This window comes from Sorex araneus, chromosome 7 (genome assembly GCF_027595985.1).
Source record: "Sorex araneus isolate mSorAra2 chromosome 7, mSorAra2.pri, whole genome shotgun sequence".
NCBI lineage: Eukaryota > Metazoa > Chordata > Mammalia > Eulipotyphla > Soricidae > Sorex > Sorex araneus.
This window is the reverse complement of record NC_073308.1, coordinates 45,518,086-45,541,998: the sequence shown is the minus strand read 5'-3', so window position 1 is coordinate 45,541,998 and position 23,913 is coordinate 45,518,086. Positions and strand designations below refer to the sequence as shown.

General features: G+C 45.4%; 1 protein-coding gene across 1 annotated transcript; it reads left to right on the top strand.

The window, feature by feature from the left end:
- The first annotated feature begins 3,760 nt into the window (after positions 1–3,760).
- Positions 3,761–8,778, top strand: NEFL (neurofilament light chain). The gene is made up of 4 exons (XM_004619148.2): positions 3,761–5,010; positions 5,988–6,112; positions 6,481–6,797; positions 7,343–8,778. The coding sequence occupies exons 1-4, from the start codon at positions 3,964–3,966 to the stop codon at positions 7,480–7,482; spliced, it is 1,629 nt and encodes a 542-aa protein (XP_004619205.1). The 5' UTR covers positions 3,761–3,963; the 3' UTR covers positions 7,483–8,778.
- Positions 8,779–23,913: the final 15,135 nt, after the last annotated feature.

The following is a 23,913-nucleotide window of genomic DNA, read 5'->3' as shown; positions in this document are numbered from 1 at the left end:
GTTTTTCTGAAGAAAAGGAACTACACAAGTTCCTCTTATGGTAAAACTCAACAAGGCCTAGAAATCTCAAGCTTTCTGACATGATTGCCATTGAAGAAGTAAAATTTTTCTCAGTGTTCTGAGAGCTACACTGTGAGTGTATTTTACCTTTTAACTAAATTATTTTACACAGTTTTAAATATATATGCAGCTATATAGGGAATTATAGAGATGGTAGTAATAATAGGTGATAGGTATTCTATTAATGAATATCATCATCATATGTCTATATTTTCTTTCACTTATTTTATTTATGTATTTATTTTTGCTTTGGACTGGAGTGATAGCACAGTGGGTAGGGCATTTGCCCTGCACGCGGCCAACCCGGGTTTGATCCCTCCGCCCCTCTTGAAGAGACTGGCAAGCCACAGAGAGTATCTTGCCCACACTGCAGAGCCTGGCAAGCTACCCTCGGAGTATTCGATACGCCAAAAGCAGTAACAAGTCTCACGATGGAGATGTTACTGGTGCCCCCTTGAGTGATATGATGATAGTGATATAGTGATACAGTAATTTTTGCCTTTTGGGTCACACCTGGCAATGCTCAGGGGTTACTCCTGGCTCTGTAATCAGGAATTACTCCTGGCATTGCTCCAGGAACCATACAGGATACTGGGAACCGAACCTGGGTCGGCCGCATGCAAGGCAAATGCCCTACCTGCTGCTCTGGCTCCTCACTGATTTATTTTTGAGTTTTGAGGTCCTCCTGACTCTTCTCAGTGACTACTCCTGGCAGTGTTCAGGCAGTGCTTGGAATTGAACCCAGGCCTCCAGCATGCAAATCACATGCTTTAACCCACTGAGGTATCTTCCTAGCCTATAACAAGTGTGCATGCATGTGGGCACACACACACACACACACACACACACAATTTTTGTCTCCTAGAAATCTATTTTGTTGGCAGTCTTCAAACAATTTCACATTGGTGGAGAAATATGCTTATAGGTGGATAAATGCACAAGTGTGTCACGAGAGCCATAAAACACCTCCTGAATAAATTGAGAGCACTGCAAACGATGCAAATGCACAATTCCTGGTGCTAAGGGGAGGGAACCGTCAAGGCTGCTTTTGCAAACAGAGTTTCTAATGTTTACCTTTGCTTTGTCACACAAAGTCTTGGGCATTAAGCAAAATGCAGGCTGAGGATTCAAAAGGAGGATGACTGGACAGAATGTCACAAACAGGACTGGCACCTAGTAGAAAAAAGCTGAAAACAACATCACCAAAACCCAGACACAGCTGCACTTCAGAATGAAGACTGTGAGGAGCTACTTTTAAAAAAGAGAGAGTGTTTAGGGGGCTGGAGCGATAGCACAGTGGGTAGGGCATTTGTCTTGCACGCGGCCGACCCGGGTTCTAATCCCAGCATCCCATATGGTCCCCTGAGCACCGCCAGGATAATTCCTGAGTGAAGAGCCAGGAGTAACCCCTGTGCATTGCCGGGTGTGACCCAAAAACCAACCCCCCCCCCCAAAATAAGAGAGAGTGTTTAGAGTCATAAATGCAACAGATGCGTCTCTCTCTTCATCTCTACTCCCTGGGTTCACCAAAAACAATGACCCCTGCCTCTCACTCCTAGCCCTTATTTCTAGAACCCAAAGAACAGCAGTCACTCACTGCCAGGCAGCCCCTCAGCCTCCTTCCTGCTTCCTGGGCCGACTTCAGTGTAGTCCAAGGCTTGAGCCAGGAGAAAAAGCTGATGGAACTGAGATCTCTGAGAGTGATCTGAGCCTTGGATAGAAGGGAACAGGCACCAAAGAAATGAGTTCAAGAACACCTAAGAGGGTGATGCAAGGTGACTCACACATGTGAAGTCTGTGAAGCACCTTAATTTCTACTGGGCAGACAGAGCAAAGGGGAAAATGCACTTGTATGCTTTTCATTTACATGGGGAGCCAAGCAAATATGGTTTATCTAGGTGCCCTGACCCACACTCTTCCTCTCCACAGGGACTTCTTTCCACGTCGAATGGCCGATAAAAGAAGACCAGGACTGTCTGAGCTAGAAAGTCATTAGAGCTCGTGTCTGCAAGGGTCCAGCGAAATTCAGAAAAGTCCATTAGCTGCTGTCTGAAATCCTAGAACGTTTGAGCAAGATGGACTGCGAATACTGTCCTTCGTTTTGAGCGATGTACACTCCCCATGCCAATGTTTCTAGAGTTGCATTATTTGAGATGATTGATTAGTCAGAAAGCTCCGTGGAAGTTCTCTGCTAAGAAGAGGATATTAGACATACGTGTTTTCAGAGGCGAAAGGACCTCAGAGAGTTTAAGCCTCACCCCACCTCCAATTTGAGAAGAGCGCAGTAGTGTCTCAGCAATTGTGGAGACCCCCTACCCTCACCCCGCCCCCAGCTTGCAGCTCTTCCGTGTTCCCGGGAGTGCGACTCGGCTTCTCCACGGGAAGACGCATACCCGTATCAGGCGTCTTTTAATAAAAGATCAGTAAATTCCTCATACGAAAAAAAGAAAAAAATCAAGAGCTCTTTAAAAAACAAACGAGGGTTCCGATGCAAATCCACGGAACTGGGGGTCCCTCGCCTAACTCGGGCAAAGCCTCCGCAAGCCGCAGCTGGGCGGCGTCGGTGTCCGCCCGGTTTCGGGTGTCTCCGTGTGGGCAAGAGGCAAAGGCTGGTTCCTGGCAGACTCGTTTATTTATTAGAGATCAGGAATGGGGGAGTGTGGGGGGGAGGAGAACCGCGAGGCTATTTTCTGTGCTCCCTAGAACCCAAGGTCTCGACTTGGGTACTCTGGGGAGAAGGCACTTGGGGCTGGCTGGGAGCAGCTTCTCTTGAACATCGGCCACCTGCAGGGCGGGTCGGAAAGCATCAGGTTGGGACAGCACATGTGTCCAAAGAGCGAAAGGCCTTTCAAGGCGCTGGAGGTGGCGGTGTGAAGCCGGAATTGAGTTGGGAGAGCGCACGGGTACCCCACAGCCCAGGAGCTGCGGGGCCGCCGGCTCCAGATTCCCTCTCCGCCGAGTTTCGGGCTCATCCCCGCCTCTCACCCGCACGCTGCAATGCGCTGCGAGCACCCGGGGCCTCCTTCTCCCCAAGAAACAGCGCGGGTCTAGAGACAGTGAAACACGGTCAGTGAGGGCTGAGAGTTCCGAAACCGTGAACCCGACTCGCGCTGTGCCGCAGTTTCCCTGCTATGCGAGTGCTGAGAAGCAGCGCTTTCAAGACCCCCGGAGCGATGAATGAAAGAAAAAAGCGGGGGGAAAGCGATGAAGACTCGGAAACTTTCCGCCCTCGATGCCGCAGCCTTGCCACCTCCTTCGACTTTCGCTGGTGTTCCGGACGCCCTAGTGGCGCCGCAGTCACACAAACACCATGCAGGGGCTGGGGGTGGGGGGTGGGCGGAGATGAAGGGGGTTTCTCTTGGGAAGGGGCGATCTGCAGGTGCGCGTGTGCACGTGTGTGTGTGTGTGTGTGTGTGTGTGTGTGTGTGTATTAGAAATATCAGGATAGGGGAAAGCTGAGTTTTTAATAGGCGAGGGAGAGTCTTTCTTTACCGGGGGCACGTTAGATTCCAGGCGATACGAGATCAAGGAAGAAGTAGGGTGGGGCAAGAACAGAGAAAGGACATGAGTGAGGGGCGACGGGATACCAGAGAGAAAAAACAGAGAGGGGTCAGAGAGAAAAAGTGGCCAGAACGAGCGCCGCAGCCTCCCGCTGCCGGTCGCCACCCCCTCTCTGCCTTTTGCGCAGAATCCTCCCTTTGGCTGCTGCAGCGCGCTGCCCCCACCGGCCCGGCGCGCGGTGATCGATCGCGGCCTGCGTCAGAATGCTCCCCGCGTATAAATAGAGGCGGCAGGACGGCGCCGAGCCGCACACAGCCATCCATCCTCCCTCATCCTCTCCCTCTCTCCCCCGCTCTTCCTTCTCTCCAGGCCCCGGCAGCCAGAGGGACGCCGATCGCCACCATGAGTTCCTTCAGCTACGAGCCGTACTACTCGACCTCCTACAAGCGGCGCTACGTGGAGTCGCCCCGGGTGCACATCTCCAGCGTGCGCAGCGGCTACAGCACCGCGCGCTCCGCTTACTCCAGCTACTCGGCGCCCGTCTCCTCCTCCCTGTCGGTGCGCCGCAGCTACTCGTCCAGCTCCGGCTCTCTGATGCCCAGCCTGGAAAACCTCGACCTGAGCCAGGTAGCGGCCATCAGCAACGACCTGAAGTCGATCCGCACGCAGGAGAAGGCGCAGCTGCAAGACCTCAACGACCGCTTCGCCTGCTTCATCGAGCGCGTGCACGAGCTGGAGCAGCAGAACAAGGTCTTGGAAGCCGAGCTGCTGGTGCTGCGCCAGAAGCACTCGGAGCCGTCCCGCTTCCGGGCGCTGTACGAGCAGGAGATCCGCGACCTGCGCCTGGCGGCCGAAGACGCCACCAACGAGAAGCAGGCGCTGCAGGGCGAGCGCGAGGGGCTGGAGGAGACCCTGCGGAACCTGCAGGCGCGCTACGAAGAGGAGGTGCTGAGCCGCGAGGACGCCGAGGGCCGGCTGATGGAGGCGCGCAAAGGGGCGGACGAGGCCGCGCTCGCCCGCGCCGAGCTCGAGAAGCGCATCGACAGCCTGATGGACGAAATCGCCTTCCTGAAGAAGGTGCACGAAGAGGAGATCGCCGAGCTGCAGGCGCAGATCCAGTACGCGCAGATCTCCGTGGAGATGGATGTGTCCTCCAAGCCCGACCTCTCCGCCGCGCTCAAGGACATCCGCGCCCAGTACGAGAAACTAGCGGCCAAGAACATGCAGAACGCCGAAGAGTGGTTCAAGAGCCGCTTCACGGTGCTCACCGAGAGCGCCGCCAAGAACACCGACGCGGTGCGCGCCGCCAAGGACGAGGTGTCCGAGAGCCGCCGCCTGCTCAAGGCCAAAACTCTGGAGATCGAAGCCTGCCGGGGCATGAACGAAGCGCTGGAGAAGCAGTTGCAGGAACTGGAGGACAAACAGAATGCTGACATTAGTGCCATGCAGGTACCTCACCCTGCAAAACAGTGGAGGGGAGGGGGAGGGGCCACGGAGTGTGGGGTAGGGGTGGGTGGGTGTTGGGATTTAGAGAGCGCTCACTGAATAGAAACCAGTGAGCTGGCATCTGCCAGCACCTATTACGGGATGGAATCTGGTTTATTTGCATCCGGGTGGGTGGGGCGGGGGTTAGGTCCAGGGGTCGAGGGGTTAGGTACTGGGGTCGAAGCCCTTATTTAACTTGAAACTCAGTTCCGCAGTAACTCAGTTCCTGCAGGGGGCGGGTGCGCTGGAGGAAGCGGGTGGCAGCTGGGCGTTGCCCCTCGCCTATCTTTTCACGGTCCCGCATTAACCACAAGTTTTTCAGCACGGTTAATCATCTGGTTAAATAAAGCCAAGAACTCTCATCAGTTCTTTATGACTGGTTTCGCCAGCCACTTTCTTTCCTGAGTAGGTGGATTAGGGATACAGTAAAAAAAAATGGCAATAGGTAATGATGCTGTTGTACTATGGTACAACATCTCTCTTAAGGATCTCCATCTGCTGAGGAGGAAAAATCATTAATATAGTTACATAGAAAATATTTTAGATAAAATAAAAATTTAAATCTAATTGTTTTCTATAAATAAATAAATTTCTACGATGTGACCTGTATAAAATCAATGACAAACAGGGCTCCCCCACCCCTTTATAAAGATTTAATGACTTGCAGTCTTGCTATGATGACCATTAGACTGCATTAACTAAATAAAAAAAATTTTACTTCCATTTTTGGTTTTTATCTCATGAAGATGAATGGCAGGGGGACGTATATTGGGCAGAGAAAGAAATAATTAAAAAGAGAAGGTACAGTTGCTTTAGGGGAGATTTTATCTGTGTGTACTTTGATTTTTAATAAGGCTAGGCCTTTGCAGCAATGCTGTAGCAAAATGGTTGCAGTTGGGATTTATGCTTGGTTCTCTGTCTTTTCCCCCACACCCATACAGGACACAATCAACAAATTAGAAAATGAATTGAGGACCACAAAGAGTGAAATGGCCCGGTACCTAAAAGAATACCAAGACCTTCTCAATGTGAAGATGGCATTGGATATTGAGATTGCAGCTTACAGGTAAAAACAGAGAGGCACAGCCATTCAGCCTAAACCAGCAAATCAGATTCCATTTCTACTGAATCAGAAACCGTCACAGTCTTTAAACAAATGCATAAGAATTTGACTCTGTAATAAGAGCCTTATTCTTAGTTTGCATTTAAAATTTAAAATCCAATAGGACTATTTTTGCTCTCGTTTTCCTTTTTTCCTGATATCAATCATAACATCACAATGTTTATATTAATTTTCACATCCATCACTTTAGTATTTTCTAACCCTGTTCTTGCTTGAGTCAGGGTGACCTTTGGGAAAGAGGATGAGGGGTGGACTCAGGGCCGACCACTCAAAAAACTTTCATGTTGATGTTTGTTCTCCCTCCCATAAAGGAAACTCTTGGAAGGTGAAGAGACACGACTAAGTTTCACCAGCGTGGGAAGCATAACTAGCGGCTACTCCCAGAGCTCCCAAGTCTTCGGCAGGTCTGCCTATGGTGGCTTGCAAACCAGCTCCTACCTGATGTCCACCCGCTCCTTCCCATCCTACTACACCAGCCACGTCCAGGAGGAACAGATTGAGGTGGAGGAGACGATCGAAGCCACGAAAGCTGAGGAAGCCAAAGATGAACCCCCTTCTGAAGGAGAAGCTGAAGAAGAGAAGGAGAAGGAAGAGGCTGAAGAGGAGGAAGGAGCGGAGGAGGAAGATGGTAGGATAAGAAACAAATCCCTACAACTTCCAGGACAGACTAGGCCTTGGCTATGTATAAGTTCTAAACTCACTCCTGAGTTTAGAATCTTAGATTATATCTTCAGCAAACATTTGGCAAACACCTGATTTCTTAAGTTTGCAATTCTCCCAGAGAGACATATCTCTGCTTCAATTGGTAGTTTAGAGAAACAAATATTTTAAAACATTAACTATATAATTAATATAATTATAAAGAGGATTAAATATATTCTTCTCATGCAATATTTTTGTGTCCTAGAGGACAGAAGTGAATACCATATATATAATATAATGAAGCTCCAAAGAAAAGCAAAGTGCCTATTACTGCAAAGTCCATTTCAATAGGTGTTTAGTGGCAACGAATCCTGGTAAGCATGGATGGTTGCACTTGATATGTGGGAGTGGAGCTCTCAGTGGTTTGGGGGAAGCATTCTACATTGGGTTCTCACACAAAACTGTGACATAAAGGATTTGGCTGTACTTATCTTAGATTTGGAATTCATAAACTTTCTTTTCATGTTGAAGCTGCCAAGGAAGAATCTGAAGATGCGAAGGAGGAAGAAGAAGGAGGCGAAGGTGAAGAAGAAGAAACCAAAGAAGCTGAGGAAGAAGGAAAGAAAGATGAAGGTGCTGGAGAGGAACAGGCAACAAAGAAGAAAGATTGAGTCCACTTTTCTTAACTCGTCCAAGAAAAATTTTCCCCAAATCCAGTCAACCCATCACCAACCAACCAGTTGAGTTCCAGACACTATATGAATTAAGAAGTCAATATATGTTTATTTCTGAGATGACTTAGATTGGACATTAAGTGTTGTGCTATGACTTTTCTCCTTACGCAGAGTACCTGTTTGCTTGCAGAGTGGCTTCCTGGCTTGCTGCCAGTCTGTGCATGGTCCACGCTTATGAGTTCAGGATCTATGGCAATTTGAATAATTCAGATGTTTACAATAAAAAAGGATCACATGAATAAATGAGTTTGCTAATGTTCCTGTTAAACACTGTGGATAAAATAGTCCTTTGAATCTTTGGTGGTTAGAGATTAAAGACCTCGAATTATGTGCAATAATAGTAAATAAAGTTACACTGAATGACATGTCTTGTGATTGTTGACTTACTTAAAATGTCTTAAGAAGGTACCAGTATAAACCATATATAAGTGGACTATTGACCTCAGAATTTTTTAAATCAAAAATTTTATAGCAATTTTTATACTGCACTTCTCCCATGGTAATTCCCAGGGCTAAAGTTAAGCCATTAGCATTCACGAACTCTCTTTCCATCCCCAAATGTTACTACTAATAAATGAGTGAATGAGAGTTTTTAGAGGTACCTTTTGTTTCATAACTAGAAAATAATTTGCCCCATAAAATATGCTAGATTGTGGAGGAAGAGTTTGTTGGATGCAATTCTGAATTATGTAATAAATATATTCTTGAGAGTAAATAGGTAATCACAACACAAATATGTAATACTAAATGCAGTGTGGATAAGAATATGAAACCTATTCATCCATTATTATAATGACATGTTAATGTGCTCTAAATATCATTAGCAGAGGTTGGAACTCCAGCGATGTTATAATCAGAGGAAACTTTTTTTAAATCAGTGAATAATTTGGGATAGAAATAGCAAGAATAGAAATAGGTTTATTTGCCATTGGAAACATGTTGCCTGTAATCCTGAGCTCATGATTGAGTGTGTGGTTAGCTTAATTCTATTGCCTCAAATAAACAGCAGTTAATGCCATCTGTTTTTAAACCTTTTAAAAACTACAGATACAGATAATGAAATTGTTATCAGTCACTTACAGGGGGGAGATTACCTATTTGTATGTTACATTGCCATTGCTCTGCATGTCTTTATGGAAAATATTTGGATTTCACTGATAATTCTAACTGGTTGGACAATGCATCAACTACACACCCTGTCTGTCCTTCCTGTTCACTGTAAAGTTATGAAAGCTCTTGTACTTGCGCTCCATGTGGAATGTAGATTGTCTGCTGTTCTGCTTCTGTTCTTATAACTCTGTCAATGAATTGAACTCAATATTTGTCTTTTAGACAGCCTCTAAAAGTCATGAATTTAATCCCAAGGCAGTTTTCATACTATTTCTAGTTAAAAATATGCTACCACAAGAATAGGTAAAATGTTTCTTTATCTAACATGACAATGTGAATTTGGACTATGAGTTTAGCTACTGAGAAACTATGAAGATTCTCAAGACATTAACTTCTGTAAAGACTATGCATTGTCACAAAAACAAATCTTTTTCACATTTTTTGTTTATTAAACATGGGCTAATATCCATGATACATTTTAGACAGAAGCAAACAACTTGTTAAAAGGTTACCTTTCACTAATTGGAAACAGCTGGTTGGTTTAAGAATTACTTGAAGTCAGAGCTCTGTACCATACTCTCTCCTGTGTGCCATAATAAAATACTGAAAAAATGCACTAAATGGATTTGAAGTTTTATTTTCAAAAAATTCCCAAACGCAGGCCATTCTGAAAGTTCAATACCTTTCTCCCTTCCTCTCCCCCCAGGCCCTAGTTCTTTTTCAGCGTACTCTTATTTTCCCTGTGATGATAAGTCTTCCATCACTCACTCACCATCAGCCTGTTCAGCAAACCAGACATTGGGCATTCACAACGTTCATTTCCTGTCCTTAGCCTCTCTAGTTTAATGCTTCGACAGGTGCATTTGATGGTGTTGTTGATCTATCTTGAATCCACCCACATTTCTCCATTTATTCTGTGACTGCTCTAGGAAACTTCCAAAGTTTTCTCATTCTACATCAATTAGATGTAGAATGTTTGAATTCTCTATTCTTTTAAAAAGACATTTTGATCATATCCTCTTGACTTAAATGGTCTAATACTCCCTTCCCACCCCCACCCTTTTTAGAATACAGCTAAATCTTCAAGATGATTTTTTGGTTTTGGACCATACCCAATGGTGCTCAGGGCTTACTCCTTGGCTCTGTGCTCAGGGGATCACCCCTGGTGGTGTTTAGGGGACCACCTGCAGTGCCAGGGATTAAACTGGAGTCAGCTTTGGGCAAAGCAAGAACCTTTAGCACTATACTATCTCTCCTGTCCTTCGAGGTGCTTTTAACATAGACAGACCCTGATCTACTCCTGTGACTTCACCCTCTGTGTGTTTGTTTGCCCCTAGCTTCCAGTGCCCCAGCTACCCGGGTTCTCTTACCTGGCACACGGTTGTGTTAATTTCTGTCTGGTGTACTATTCTTTGCTCTGCCAGTCAGTTTCTGCATACCCTTTAGATTCAGACTTTATTCCCTGGGGAAAGCTTCTATGGCAGGACTTCTTTTAATGTGTTCCTAAGACCTTGTAGATTTTTCAGATTTTCACCTACTGTAATCATCATCACATGGCTATAGGGTTAAGTCTGCATTTCCTACAAGCAAGAACTATTAGATGCATGAGAACCAGACCTCCTGTTCACTGTTTGATCCCAAATATCTAGCAGTTGCTACCAGAGTGGACAGAGTACAATATATGTAGATTGAATGAATAATTGATAGATTAAAATCCCTGCAGGGTGACTAGAAAGACAAGAGTAATCAAAATCTATGGAGAGAGCAGAGAGCCAAAAAGTCCGGCTCTTTTGAATTCTCATATGATTTTGTCTGGGGACACTGATCATTCCTACCCCCACCCTGCTCTCAGTCTTATCTACAGAACAGTTCACTAGTTCATGCTTCAAATCCATTTTAGATTCAAATTTTCCTTACACAAAAAAAAGATAAGTGCTCTGTTTTAAAAGCATGGATTAAATGGCTGAATGGGAAACAGATCTGTAATTATTATGTCCATACTTAAATCCATCACCTAAAGGAAATTGCTAAACTTAGCAGAAAGTTTATTTTTAGCATTAAATTGGTAAGCAATTAACTTGCTTACTTTTTGTTTCAAGTGGATATTCTAGTGTTTCCTACATACTATTCTAAGAGCACTATACGTATTAATTTATTTATACTTTATCTACAGCAATATTATGAGCCCAGTATAATTATCACCCTTGGTTTACAAATGAGAAATTTAAGTTAGGTAACTTGACCAAGGTCACAGAACTAGTTTGTGGCTAAATTGGAACTGAAACCTCACAGTTTAGCTCTGAAGTCTAAGATTTTACCCAATATACGACATTGCTTTTCCTGCAGTTCAGTGAGAGAGGCCTCTATAGAATGAAGGATGTTTTCACAGACACATGCTGTGGCACATTAGCAGAGCTCTTATCATACATTCTTTGTCAACTGAAAGGATATTTTCACATTTATTATACACCATTATAGTTACTCAGGAAGCTCAGGCTTTACTTAATTGATTATTTATGCCATACCCACTTCTTCAACCTGATTTTATTTTATTTTATTTAATTATTTATTTTTTTGCTTTTTGGGTCACACCTGGCGATGCACAGGGGTTACTCCTGGCTCTGCACTCAGGAATTACCCCTGGCGATGCTCAGGGGACCATATGGGATGCTGGGAATCGAACCCGGGTCGGCCGCGTGCAAGGCAAACGCCCTACCCGCTGTGCTATTCCTCCAGCCCCTTCAACCTGATTTTAATTAAAAATAAAACACAGAAAACAGGTCTTATAAGCAGAGATAAATCTGAATCTGATCAAGGGTCACCAACTTACAGAAGTTGGTTCACTAGGTGTTGCTCTTCTATCTGGCCACAGATCTGCAGTTCAGTTTAATTGGTTTTCAATTATTTCTTCTTTTTCTCCTCCTCTCTTCTGTATAGTCCACTTCTTCTGAGTCATTCTTCTTGCACACCTTCACATTATAATAATTTAACTTAATTAATTTATTTATTTTGCTTTTTGGGTCACACCTGGTGATGCTCATGGGTTACTCCTGGTTCTGCACTCAGAAATTTCTCCTGTAGGTGCTTGGGGGAACATATGGGATGCTGGGAGTTGAACCCGGGTTGGCCATGTGCAAGGCAAATGCCCTACCCACTGTGCTGTCGCTTCAGCCTCATGTTACAATCATTTTCAATCATTCAAAAGGTCAGCTAAATAAATAAGATTGTTGTTTCCTTCCCCACGACTCACAACTAAATGCCTGTGCTGAGTGAGCATTAAATAAATGTCTTCACAGCAATACCAAAGGATTGATGTTTGTGAGAATCTTTCATAAACATAACTGAAATGGAGAATTTCTCTTTCTCCCTTGTTTTTTTTTTAAATTTTAATTTTTTTTTAAGTTTTTGGGGTCACACCAGGTGATACACAGGGGTTACTCCTGGGTCTGCACTCAGGAATCCTCCTGGTGGTGCTCAAGGGACCATATGGGATGCTGGGAATTGAACCCGGGTCAGCTGCATGCAAGGCAAACGCCCTACCCGCTGTGCTATGGCTCCAGCCCCTTCCTCCCTTGGAACAGGAGAATAAAGATTGATCCAACCTGGAGTCACATTGGGAGAAATCGCAGGAGTCAGCACATCTGGAGTGTAATGGATAAGTCTTGCCCTGGGAAAACCACTTTTATGATCATGATATCTTACCTTCCAGGTAAATATATTGTTATGTATATTTTGATGTATATGTATTTTGATGTATGTTATCTATGTTAATCTACGTTAATCTTGTGCCAGGCATTGTTCTAGGTACAAAAAATAAGCCAGTAAATAATTCTTCTTTAGGAGCTACAGTGTTTTGTGTGTGTGTGTGTGTGTGTGTGTGTGTTTGTGTGTGTGTGAGAACAATTTGCAAATAAGACAATAAGTCTTATTTGACTTATTGATCCACCTCCAACATGAAATGACCAGAGGAAGATTGTTCTGAGTAAAGGGAACTGCAACTGTAAAAATTTGGTTGGTTTGGTTCCTTTGAGAGTGTCTTATGCTTGTTGCAGAGCATTAAGAATGAGACTGAAAGCAGAGAGGTGGGCAGACAAGGTGACATCATTACTCAGGGCTTGTGGATCAAGGAGTTTCAATTTTATTCCTAATGCAATTAGATATTTCCAATGGGACTGGAAAGGGGAAGATGACAGAATTTAATTGCTGTTTTAAAATGCCACACTGACTCCTGTGTAGAAGATGGCTTAAGGAATGCAAGAATCAAAGTAGAGACATTAAATTAAAGGGTGATTGGAGCTGATAGTAAGGTGACTTATAATGCAATGTGAGTTGGGGAATTACTGAGGTTATCTGTGCTAGCACCACAAACTCATAGGGAAGGAAAGTTGGAAAGATATCTTACTTTTGATAGCGCCATCATAACTCATCATATTAATATGCAGTATGGATTAGCTATCTATTGTGCATAATAAATCAGGCCATTTCTCAGTAACTTAATGGCTGAAAATAATTTCAATCACTTATTATTTCTTAGTCTCTGCAGATTAGGAATTTTGGAGCTTACTTAAAAGGTCTGGCTCTTGTCTCTAATGAGATTGTGATCAAATGTGGGCTGAGGTTACTGTTATCTGCAGAATGTCTTGAACAAATTATCACTCCCCATGACCTGCAGAATCATCTTCAAGGTGATTTACTACTGAACCTGCATTATTGTCTCCATATGGGCCTTCCCATAGAGCTGCATGGATGCTGGCCTTCCCAGAGCACCATATCCTAGCCACCGAATCAGAAGCTGTCATGTGTTTTTTGCCCTGGACTCAAAAGCCACATATCACCACTATGGTACCATTGTGCACATCAGGCAGAAAACAACATGTCCAATGCACGGTGGTGGGGAATCACACCAAGGCATAAAGCCCAGAGATAAAGATCACAAGAAGCAGCCATAGGACACTGACTGTGTGATTTTATTGTCCATCTAATCTTTCATGGGCAGTGATAATCTGTTCAAGACATTCTGAAACAAGTCCAGCTTCAAATATCTTTCCTTGTTCTCATAAATGTGCTCAGCTTCTTGTGATCAGGTCTCTTTATTCAAGTTTAACAGATGTTCAGGAAAGTCATTACTCAGCATCTTCATCAATAAGTTTGTGTGTGTGTGTGTGTGTGTGTGTGTGTATGAATCTTAAGTGCGAATCTTAAGTGTTGTCCTGTGTTTAAGTATTTCTTTAGTAATCCACTGCAGGGATTATGTGGTCAAAGGGTATTATGTACATTTCAATAACTCACAGTATGTGTTTCTATTTTTTTCTATAAAGGATTATATTTATATTTCAAATATTTTAATCTGGTTAATTGGGCTAAAAACTGTTGCCACTAGTATATGTGACTTCAATGGATTTTGACAGAAAAATAAAAGAGTTTGCTATTTAATCAAATCCCTCTCAATTCACATCTTAGATATTTTTCCCCTTAATACCTTAGGTTCTGGTATAGGACAAGTGTTTTTTTTTTTTTTTTTTTTAATTTGGTTTTGGGCTACACCCAGCAATGCTCAGGGCTTACTCCTGTCTCTATGTTCAGGAATCACTTCTGGTGGTACTTGAGGAATCATCTGGGATGGCAGGGATTGAACCTGGGTCAGCCTCATGCAAGGCAAACACCCTCCCCGGTATACTGGCTGTACTGCTCTGGACCCTCAGACATATGGTTTTAAACAGATTTCTACTAAACAGAATTTATGTTTGCTATAAGTAACTTTAATATTAAGTGGTTTTATAAAATAAGCTGAAATGTTGTAGACAGAACTCAGGTTTCTAGTAGCTGGTAAAGATATTTTTGTGTGTGTGTGAGTTAATGATCTTTTTTTGCTCTTACCTAAAGTCATTCTATCCATCTATAACCACCCACTTTCTTATCATCTAATATAAAATATAAGGCATTTCCTGTAATGACCATTACAAGAGCAACAACTAGCAAGATGCTTTGACACAGCAAATTTAAGATTCCCCTTTTCAATAAAAATAGGTCTGGTGTTATGTGCTTGTGGAGGGAAAGGGAAGGCTTTCCTAGGAGAGGGGCCGCACAAGACTATGGGCTGGATATGGGGACCAGGACTTCACAAGAGATGTGTGATATGGTCTCCTTGCTCCCTAGGTTTTTATTTATTTATTTTTATTTAGTCCATCAAGGGAAGACAGAACCCACTATGTGAAAAGATGTTCCCTTGTTTTAGCAAATTACTTCTAGTTTGAGAGAAAGGAATATTCTGCTCATTCAGATTTGTTTGCTTCTAATCATTTATGCACTGGCAACCCCAGCTCTGTGGGGTCTCTCTGTCTCTGTGTCTGTCTGTCTCTGCTCTGAGTCTATGTCTGTGTCTGAGACTGTCTCTCTGTCTCTGTCTGTCTGTCTGTCTGTCTCTCTTACACACACACACACACTCACGGACTCTCTCTCTCTCTCTCTCTCTCTCTCTCTCTCTCTCTCTCTCTCTCTCTCTCTCTCACAGACCCTGTTCGGAGAAAGAAGCCCGAGCTTCCTCTTGCTCCCTTCCTGGAGAGTCTGTGTGAGGGACAGTCTGAGAATCTCCGCTGGGAGCCGCAGGTCACACTCAGGAGTGAATGTGGGTGTCAGACGTGTGAAACCCGCGTGCAATGCGGAGGTGAGATAAGATGCTGGGGACATCCGCGGCCGCGGGGCGCGGGGCGTGGCGGCTCAGAGGACCCAGCGCCCGAGCGGTGCCGCAGTGAGCGCCGCAACGGTTCCCCCCAGCATGACGCTGCGGGAGACTCGAGTGTGAGCCCCGAGAGTGAGTCAGCGCCCCAGAGCCCACCCTTTGGAAACAGCCGAGAAGGCTCAAGGCCCCGGAGACCCAGGCCGTTCCCTCAGTCCCTCCGTGGGTCCCGATGCCTCCCGGTGCAGAGTAAAGCCCCCAAGCCCGAGCCCCTCCGAGACGCGCGGCTCTGCAGGGCCGCGTCTCCCTCCCTCCGGGTGGTTTCGGGGTTTGGCCAGGTTAGGGGGTTACTGAGACCCCTTATTCCAGCTCCAGGTTCCGAGGAGCCGCGCGAAGGGCTGCTCGCTGGCTGCTGGCCGAGCAGGAGCCCCGAAACCGTGTCGCCCGCCCGCCGCTCAAGTTATACTTTCCTCTAACTTCCGCTTGGAGCCAAGGACCTGGGAGGACTCGCTGTCACCCGCCGCAGAGGGTCCCAGGGCCCTGCCCGACGCGCACCCCACTCCATGCTTGACCCCCGCTAGTAAGGGTCTCCCTTGTTTCCTTCCCGGGGGCTCGTGACAGCCAACCCGGGGGATCTGGGGGTCCCCAGAGAGAAGCGAGTGCATTTGATGGTGTTTCAAGGTGACACAATTGGTGTGTGTGTGTGTGTGTGTGTGTGTGTGTGTGTGTGTGTGTGTGTGTGTGACTCAGTGAGTTGGACTCCCCTGGTTAACCACCTGGAGAGAACCTCCTCCTCACGTCCCGCTAAGCACGGAGCTGGGAGAAAACCTGCGGGTGTGGCTCCCAAACCTAAAACAACACTAGCGATGACACAGGAGGGAGATGACATTCCAGAATCTTTTAAAAATAATTGCAACAACAAACCTCCTAACCCGGAGGAGACTCTTTCTAAAATCAAAATGCGCTTACGAGGCCAGGCGGTGGGTTTTTATTTGTTTGTTCATTTATTTATTCATTTATAATCTTTGAGGGCCCAAGGTGTCTGCCCCCTTCCGCCGTGCCGCTCTCCCCCGCGACCCCCGGGGAGCCCCTTTCCCGGGGCCCGTATTTTTCTTTCCTTCAGTCCGGCGAGTCGACCCGGCGGGCGGTGCCGGCGGCGCGGGCACAAGGGTGGTGGCTGAGTTTCCAAAGCGCTTCCCAGGGTTCCGCAAAGGCGCAGCGTTGGAGGCTGCTGGCCTGCGGGAATTACTCCCCCGCCCCCCTAGGGGCTCGATGTGTCCCCAAACTGCCCAACGCCGCTGCCGCTGCAAAGTTGAACCGCAAAGACCTCCCCACCCACTTGCGCACACGTCTAGTTCCCAGGCGTCAAATACTTCGGAGCCCAGTGGGAGACCGTGTTTCACCTGGGAGCCCACTTCTTTGGCTTGATCTTTCTGCAGATCTGGGTGACAGGACCTGGTGGACCGCAGCTCTACTGCACCCACCTCTGCACGCTGAGGGTCTTTCTACGCCGGCGGAGAAGGGTTTCAGCCTGGGCGGGGCGGCTGCGGGCAACCAGATGGGAAACACGGGGCGGGGTGGGGGGGGGGTCGGAGGGACGGGGGCAGCGTCTGCCCTAGGCCCATCTGCTGAGGCCTGGCCTGGAGTTCAACAGTTCTGGAATCCCAGATGGAGGCGTCAGCGCGCCTGCGGGTGCTTGGGAAGGAGGACCACGCCGCGGGAGAGGGAGAAAGCCGCGCCCAGGAGCGGCGAGCCGCAGCCTCTGCAGCTTTGAGTGGCGGCTGACCAGCTGCAGTTGCCTCTTGGGGGTTTGTCAGAAATGCGGTTCTGGTCCCACCAGGGTCTACCGAGGCAGAGTCTGCATAATCCCTAGGGGACCCAGGGATCCCCAAACACGTTAATCTTGAGAGACCCTCATCAAGAACGCAGCCAGTTCAGATCTGCGGCTCCCTTCCACACCTGGCCACAGAAAGGGGTGGCAGTGAAGGGGATCCCTGCTTTTCCTATCAAGGTGGGGGGTACGAAGAGAACCCTGTCCTTCCACGGAAAAAGGGACCATGGGTGCAAAACTCACAGACCCCCCACCACTAATCTAGACCATCAGGCACAGGTGCGTGTTTAGAATCTTGGGGGCACATACCACTGGGAGGTCTGCTGAGGTAAGGCCAGCTCACCCCTTCCTTTGTAGTGTTGGTTGGGGCGTGGGGGCACAGCTCCTCCACTTAAGCCTCCTTCAGGGAGAGACAGATATAAACGGAGCTGGGGGAACCCTTCCAATCATTACCTGCCTGATATTTTCCTTTTTCTTTCCCTACCATGAGGTGGTGTGGTTGGAAAACAGGTTATAGAAATTTCTCTGGTGGAGTCCGAGTGACGGTACAGCAGGAAGGGTTCTTGCCTTGTACGTCTGGCCTAGGCTAGATCGCAGGCACCCCATAGGGTCCCTGAGTCCTACCAGGTATGATCCCTGGACTCAGAGCCAGAAGTAAGCTGGAATACGACCAGGTGTGGCCCAGAAATTAAACAAAAAATTTCTCCCCCCCCCACCCTGAATCTTCCCGAGGGAGAACTTGCTGGCTCAGTGCCATCAGTAACCCTGGTACAGGGGAGGCTCATGGGAAGGACGAAAGCAAAGTGCCCGAGGGCGTTAGGCCTCATCTCCTGGCCTGAAATAACTTGTTTCTGGAACTGGCTTCCAGTTTAGAGGTCACTATAGTACACTAGTTAGAAAGATATCCTGGAAGTTTATAACATTCATTCAACAAATACTCTCCAAGTACCTTCTGTGCCAGATCCTGGAATTTGGTTTCAGGGATGCCATTATCATTGTTGTTGTTGTTATTATTATTGTTATTGTTATGTGCACACACAGCAGTGCTCCTGGTTATGTGCTCACGCATCATTCTTTTTTTTAAATTTTATTGATTCACCATGAGATAGTTACAAGCTTTCATGTTTGGGTTACAATCTCACAATGATCAAACACCCATCCCTCCATCGGTGCGCATTCCCCACTACAAATATCCCTGGTATACCCCCCTTTTCCACCCTCCCTCTGCCTCCATGGCAGACAATATTCTCCATACTCTCTCTCTATTTTTGGGCATTATGGCTTACAACACAGACACTGAGAGGTCATCATGTTTGGTCCATTATCTAGCTTCGGCATGCATCTCCCATCCCAACTGGTTCCTCCAGCCATCATTTTCTTAGTGATCCTTTCTCTATTCCATCTGCCTTCTCCCCTCCGCTCATGAAGCAGTCTTCCAGCTATGGGCAATCCTCCTGGCCCTTGTATCTGCTGTCCTTGGGTGTCAGCCTCATATGATGTTATTCTATACTCCACAAATGAGTGCAGTCCTCTATGTCTGTCCCTCTCTTTCTCAGGCATCATTCATGGAGGGGCTCAGGAGACTGTATGCAGTGTGGGATCAAACCTAGGTCACCTTCATGCAAGGCAAACACTGTACCTTCTGTACTATCTCTCGAGCCCTCACACCCTGCTCTGGGATATCATTTTTATATCAGATCTGTCTTGTTATCATTAAGGCAGATCATTTCTCTTAAGTCTATACTATGTGATGTTGGTTATAATGAAAATGAAGTATGGCGATTGAGTAGAGTCTGACAGGGGGAACGGGGTTTTGAGCTGGTTAGTCGGGTTCTCTGTTAACGTGGCAGAGACCAGTGTGGGGAAAAGGCAGAGAAGAATCAAAGTGCAGTCTGAGCTCCTGAGTGGGAGCATGTTCTGTCTGTTGGAATAAGAGTGCAAGGCACGGGCCAATGCGATAGCATAGCTGGTAGCCACATGGGCCTGCCAGCTGCATGTGGCTGAGTCAGGTTTGATCCCCAGCACCATGTGTGATCCTCAAGCCCACCAGGACTTGTACCTGAGCACAGAGCCAGGAGTAAGCCCTGAGAACCAACAGGTGTGGCCCTCCTCTCAACTCCCCCCCCCCCCAAAAAAAAGAGCGTAGTTAGACAAAGTAGACAAAATGCAGAGTAGTGCTTAGCTGAGGGAGCCTTGGAGGTCTGTGGAGGAACTTTGGATTCTACTATGTAAAAGATGGGAAACCCCACAGAGGGTTTCTAGTACCAAAGTGATAGGATGTGGCTTTTGTGGGCTTTGGCTTTGTTTTTGCCTTCAAGCAGTGCTTAGGGGACCTGGAGGCAACTCCTGGTAATACTCCACCTAGTTGTGCAGCCAGAGGTTTCGTGCTCAGGTCTGGCATCTGGTCCAGCTCAGACCCAGTGTAGTTGGGGCCACCAGGGATATGCAAGATGGTGCTGGCATGGCAATATGTGATGATGGTGACTGAACTTGGGTCCTTGCATATGTTCGTCAGTGAGTTGAGCTATCTTCCTGCCCATGCGGCTTGTATTTTAAGAATCAATTTAACTGGTTCTTCTTAACTGTAGGGTACAAGTGAAGAGGCTATAGACCTAGGCAGGTGAGAAAGGCTCAAGAAGGTGGTTTCTTGGGTGATTTTGCTGAAATTGGTGGTGTGGTGTAGAATTCCACAGATATTTTGAGGTAGGGTTGACATAATTTGCTAGATAATTGGATGCTGGAGATTGAATGGAGTTAAGGATGACTCCAGTGTTTTTATATGGGAAAATTGACTTTTTATGGGATGAAATGGGAGAAGACTAAATATGTAACAAGGGTTTTATATATATACATATATATATATGGTACATATTTATCAGACTGTCATCCCATTGCTCATCGATTTGTTAGAGCGGGCATCAGTAACACCATTGAGAGACTTATAGTTACTATTTTTGGCATATCCAATACGCACAGGTAGCTTGCCAGGCTCTGCTGTGCAGGCTCCATACTCTCAGTAGCTTGCCGGGCTCCCCGAGAGGGACGGAGGAATCGAACACGGGTTGGCCACGTGAAAGGCGAACGCCCAAGCACTGTGCTATCACTCCAGCCCACATATTTATATATGGTATATATATGTGTGTTACAAGGGTAATATCAAGACTAGGTTTATCACATTATAACTAAGATGAGGCCTGATATGTGTGTCTGAAAGTGATTGAGATAACATCTTGTTAGTGTTGTGAAATTATTTCCTAATGATAGTTTGTCATCATAAGAAAAATCTGCATGAGTATAATAATATTATAAAATTTCAAATCTAGAAGTTACTTTAATTAATGCTTTCTTGCATACAAGCATCTGTGATTCAGTGGGTAACGTGAATTATAAACCTGAGGTAATTGTTTACAACTAAGGTAAAAGCAGTTTCTAAGGTCCCAATGTATTATTCCTATACTTTATAGCACTACCTTCACAGAGAGAGCATTATTACAATTTTTCTTATTGATGGACAGATTTTAGTAGATTGTAAAACTGAGCAAAAATAGTTTTTTTCCCCTGGGGCTGGACAGATAATACAATGGTTTAGATCCTTGCTTTGCAGGCAGCTGACCTAGCTTCTATCCTCAGCATCCCATATGGGTCCCTGAGTGTCATCAGGAGTGATTTCTGAATGTAGAGAAGAGTATAATCCTTGAGCATTGCCAGGTTTGCCCCCTACCTTCCAAAAACATGGTGCTTAAGAGATAGTACAGTGGGTAGGATGCCTGCCTTGCATGAGGCCAACCTGGGTTCAATCCCTGGCATCCCATATGATTTCCCAAGTACCAGCAGGATTAGTTCCTGAGTGCAGGGCCAGGAGTAACTCCTGAGTATTGCTGGGTGTGGTTCAAAATCCCCCCAAGTTGTCTTTTTCCCATTACAGCAACATTGGCACAGCAATGGGCATGCTTCTTAACATGTGCTTTACAATTTGTCTTTCTTTTCCCCGTCTGCAGGAGTCTTGGCTTCGAGACAAAATATTTATTATGTAGCCAGATATTGATAGCTCATACATGGGACAGTTCTATGACTTTTTATAAGTTCTATAAACTTATTTCCACAGATTGCCTTGGAAATATATTTATAAATCAGGCAAGCTCCAAGTGTTATTAAAGTCATCTGTCTTGCTCTTCAGACCAACATAGTTATTCATATAAACAAAAACGTGCATGAAAGTAAAATTTTCTCCTGCTTAACAGACACTTGTTTTTGAAATAAGAAAATGAATTTAACTGCCAGTTTTCAGTGCACTGAACTTGCTGAATAAAACAGACTTTGCACACTCCAAGACCGACATTTTGCTCTATCAGTCTGATAGCTACACACTGGTGTTCTCTGGGAAGGTCCTTGCAGTCACTTCAGTAACAAGGAGGCAGGCGCTCTGCTGCAGGAAGAATTGCCTTCTGCCAAAACATATAGGGGGGATGAGAAGTTGAAGTCTAAGGGGCCATGGAATTAAAGCTAGTCCTTTCCTCTTAGAGAAATCTAGTTACTTATCATAATTCCTATGAACTAAAGCAGATCTTTCTGGCCAGGTATAACTTGATTGTAAATCATCAGATTAAAAATTTGCTTTGGAATATTTAAATATCATGTGGTTATTGAAGTATCCTGGTATACTATCATCTCTAACGTTATATAACTGTTTAAGCCAACATCCATTTTACATCTATGTGATCAGCTTGTTTTCTTACTTGTCCCCATCCTACTATCCACATGGGGACAAACTCCCCATCTGTGAATTTCTTACACTCTTCATAATTGAGATTTTAATCCTAATGCTTATACAGTTTATCATCAGCATTGATTTTAGTTTGATAGTATTTTTTGTTGTTGTTGGTTTTATGAGGCCACAGTGCTATGAGCTTACTCCTGGTTCTGTGCTCTGGAATCATTCCTGACATGATTGTATTATTTATCTGGCTCCCTGAGAGTATGTTTTCTCTTTTAAAAAATTTTAAATATTATTTTGTTTTTTGGTCCACACCTGGCAATACTCAGGCATTGCTTGTGGCTCTGTACTCAGTAATCACTCCGATCCAGGTCGACCACTTGCAAAGCAAATGCCCTACCAGCTATCTATCTCTCCAATCCCTGATTTTCCCTTTTCAAAATACTCTCATCTTTTCTTACAATACTGAAAGGCTACAGTAAAATTAGATCACAGGGTTTATGGCCATTGGTTTCTCTTAAGATACAACCTGTACTTTATTTAATGTCTCACAACCAGTCATCCCAGTCATCTTATCATGGTGAAGCCAATGACCCTCCTCTCTTCCTTGTCTCTGATCATGACCTGTTTTGAAGTCTTCACTGGCTCCTCCTACAATAGAGAGAAATTTCATTCTTCCTTTTTCTTAAGCCACGCTCTTTGTAGTAACCATTGATTTCACTTTCTCCTACTCGTAAATCGCATGGACTTCACTTTCAAAATACCACTAGTGACCTCATACTTCTCACTATTGTCAGTGTACCATTTTGAGCCTAGTCCCTAAAATCTCTTTCCTATATTATTGCAACAGTTTCCTAAAGGACTCATTTGTCCTTAAATTTTCATGTCCCTATTTTCAACAAAGTGAAGGAGTCGATCTTTCTAAATACATACATCTTTCTCACACCTTTGCTTACAGCTTTTTAAAACCTTGCACTTACTATGTGTGTGACCTATAGGTGTGTCCTTAGTCAAGTCTTTCCTCCTTCTTTCTTTCTTTTTCTTTTTGGCTTTTTGTGTCACACCCAGCAATGCTCAGAAATTATACCTGACAGTACTCAGGCAGTACCCAGGCAGTACGAGATGCCGGGGATGGAACCCGGGTCTGCTGAGTGCAAGGCAAATGTCCTACCTGCTGCACTATTGCTCTGGCCTTGTCCTCCCCATCCCACTCCTCTTTCTGACTCCTGTTCCTTCTTTCTTGCTCATTCTGTTACCATCATCCTGACCTCACTGTCATTCCACAGATATGCCAGTCAGTGTTTGCATTTGCTATTCTTTCTGGCTAGAATGGATTCCTTTATATATATCTGCATATCTTTCATAGGTAGCATTGCACTGTAGCACTGTTGTCCCATTATTCATCGATTTGCTCGAGAGGGCATCAGTAACATCTCCACTGTGAGACTTGTTGTTACTGCTTTTGGCATATTGAATATGCCACGGGTAGCTTGCCAGGCTCTGCCACGTGGGCAAGATACTCTCAGTAGCTTGCTGGGATTTCCAAGAGGGATGGGGGAATCAAACCCAGGTCAGTTGCATGCAAGGCAAAAGCCCTACCTGTTATGCTGTGCTATCACTCCAGCCCCTTTCATAGCTATGTATCATAAATATATTACCTGTTCATTAGCAAGACCTTTACTAACACTACTCGATATGAAATTACTTTTTTCTCTCATTCCAGCATTTCCAAATTTCCTTTAAAGTAAACCCTAATAGTGGGGAGTGTGGGGTAGAGGACGGGAGTGGTGGTGGTAGGGAAACTGGGGACATTGGTGGTGGGAAAAGTACACTGGTGAAGGGACACATGTTGGAACATTGTATGACTGAAACCCAATCATGAGCAACTTCGTAACTGTGTAGATCAGGGTATCACTGTATCACTGTCACTGTACGTACCACTGTCATTCCTTTGTTCATAGATTTACTCGAGCGGGCACCAGTTACGTCTCTATTACACTCAGCCCTGAGATTTTTTTTTTTTTGCTTTTTGGGTCA

Bases quoted from the DNA above. Each gene is read 5' to 3' on its own strand.
- NEFL (XM_004619148.2), top strand. From the start codon at position 3,964: ATGAGTTCCTTCAGCTACGAGCCGTACTACTCGACCTCCTACAAGCGG. The intron at 5,011-5,987 runs GTACCTCACCCT...ACACCCATACAG, and splicing joins CTGACATTAGTGCCATGCAG to GACACAATCAACAAATTAGA. The intron at 6,113-6,480 runs GTAAAAACAGAG...CCTCCCATAAAG, and splicing joins ATTGAGATTGCAGCTTACAG to GAAACTCTTGGAAGGTGAAG.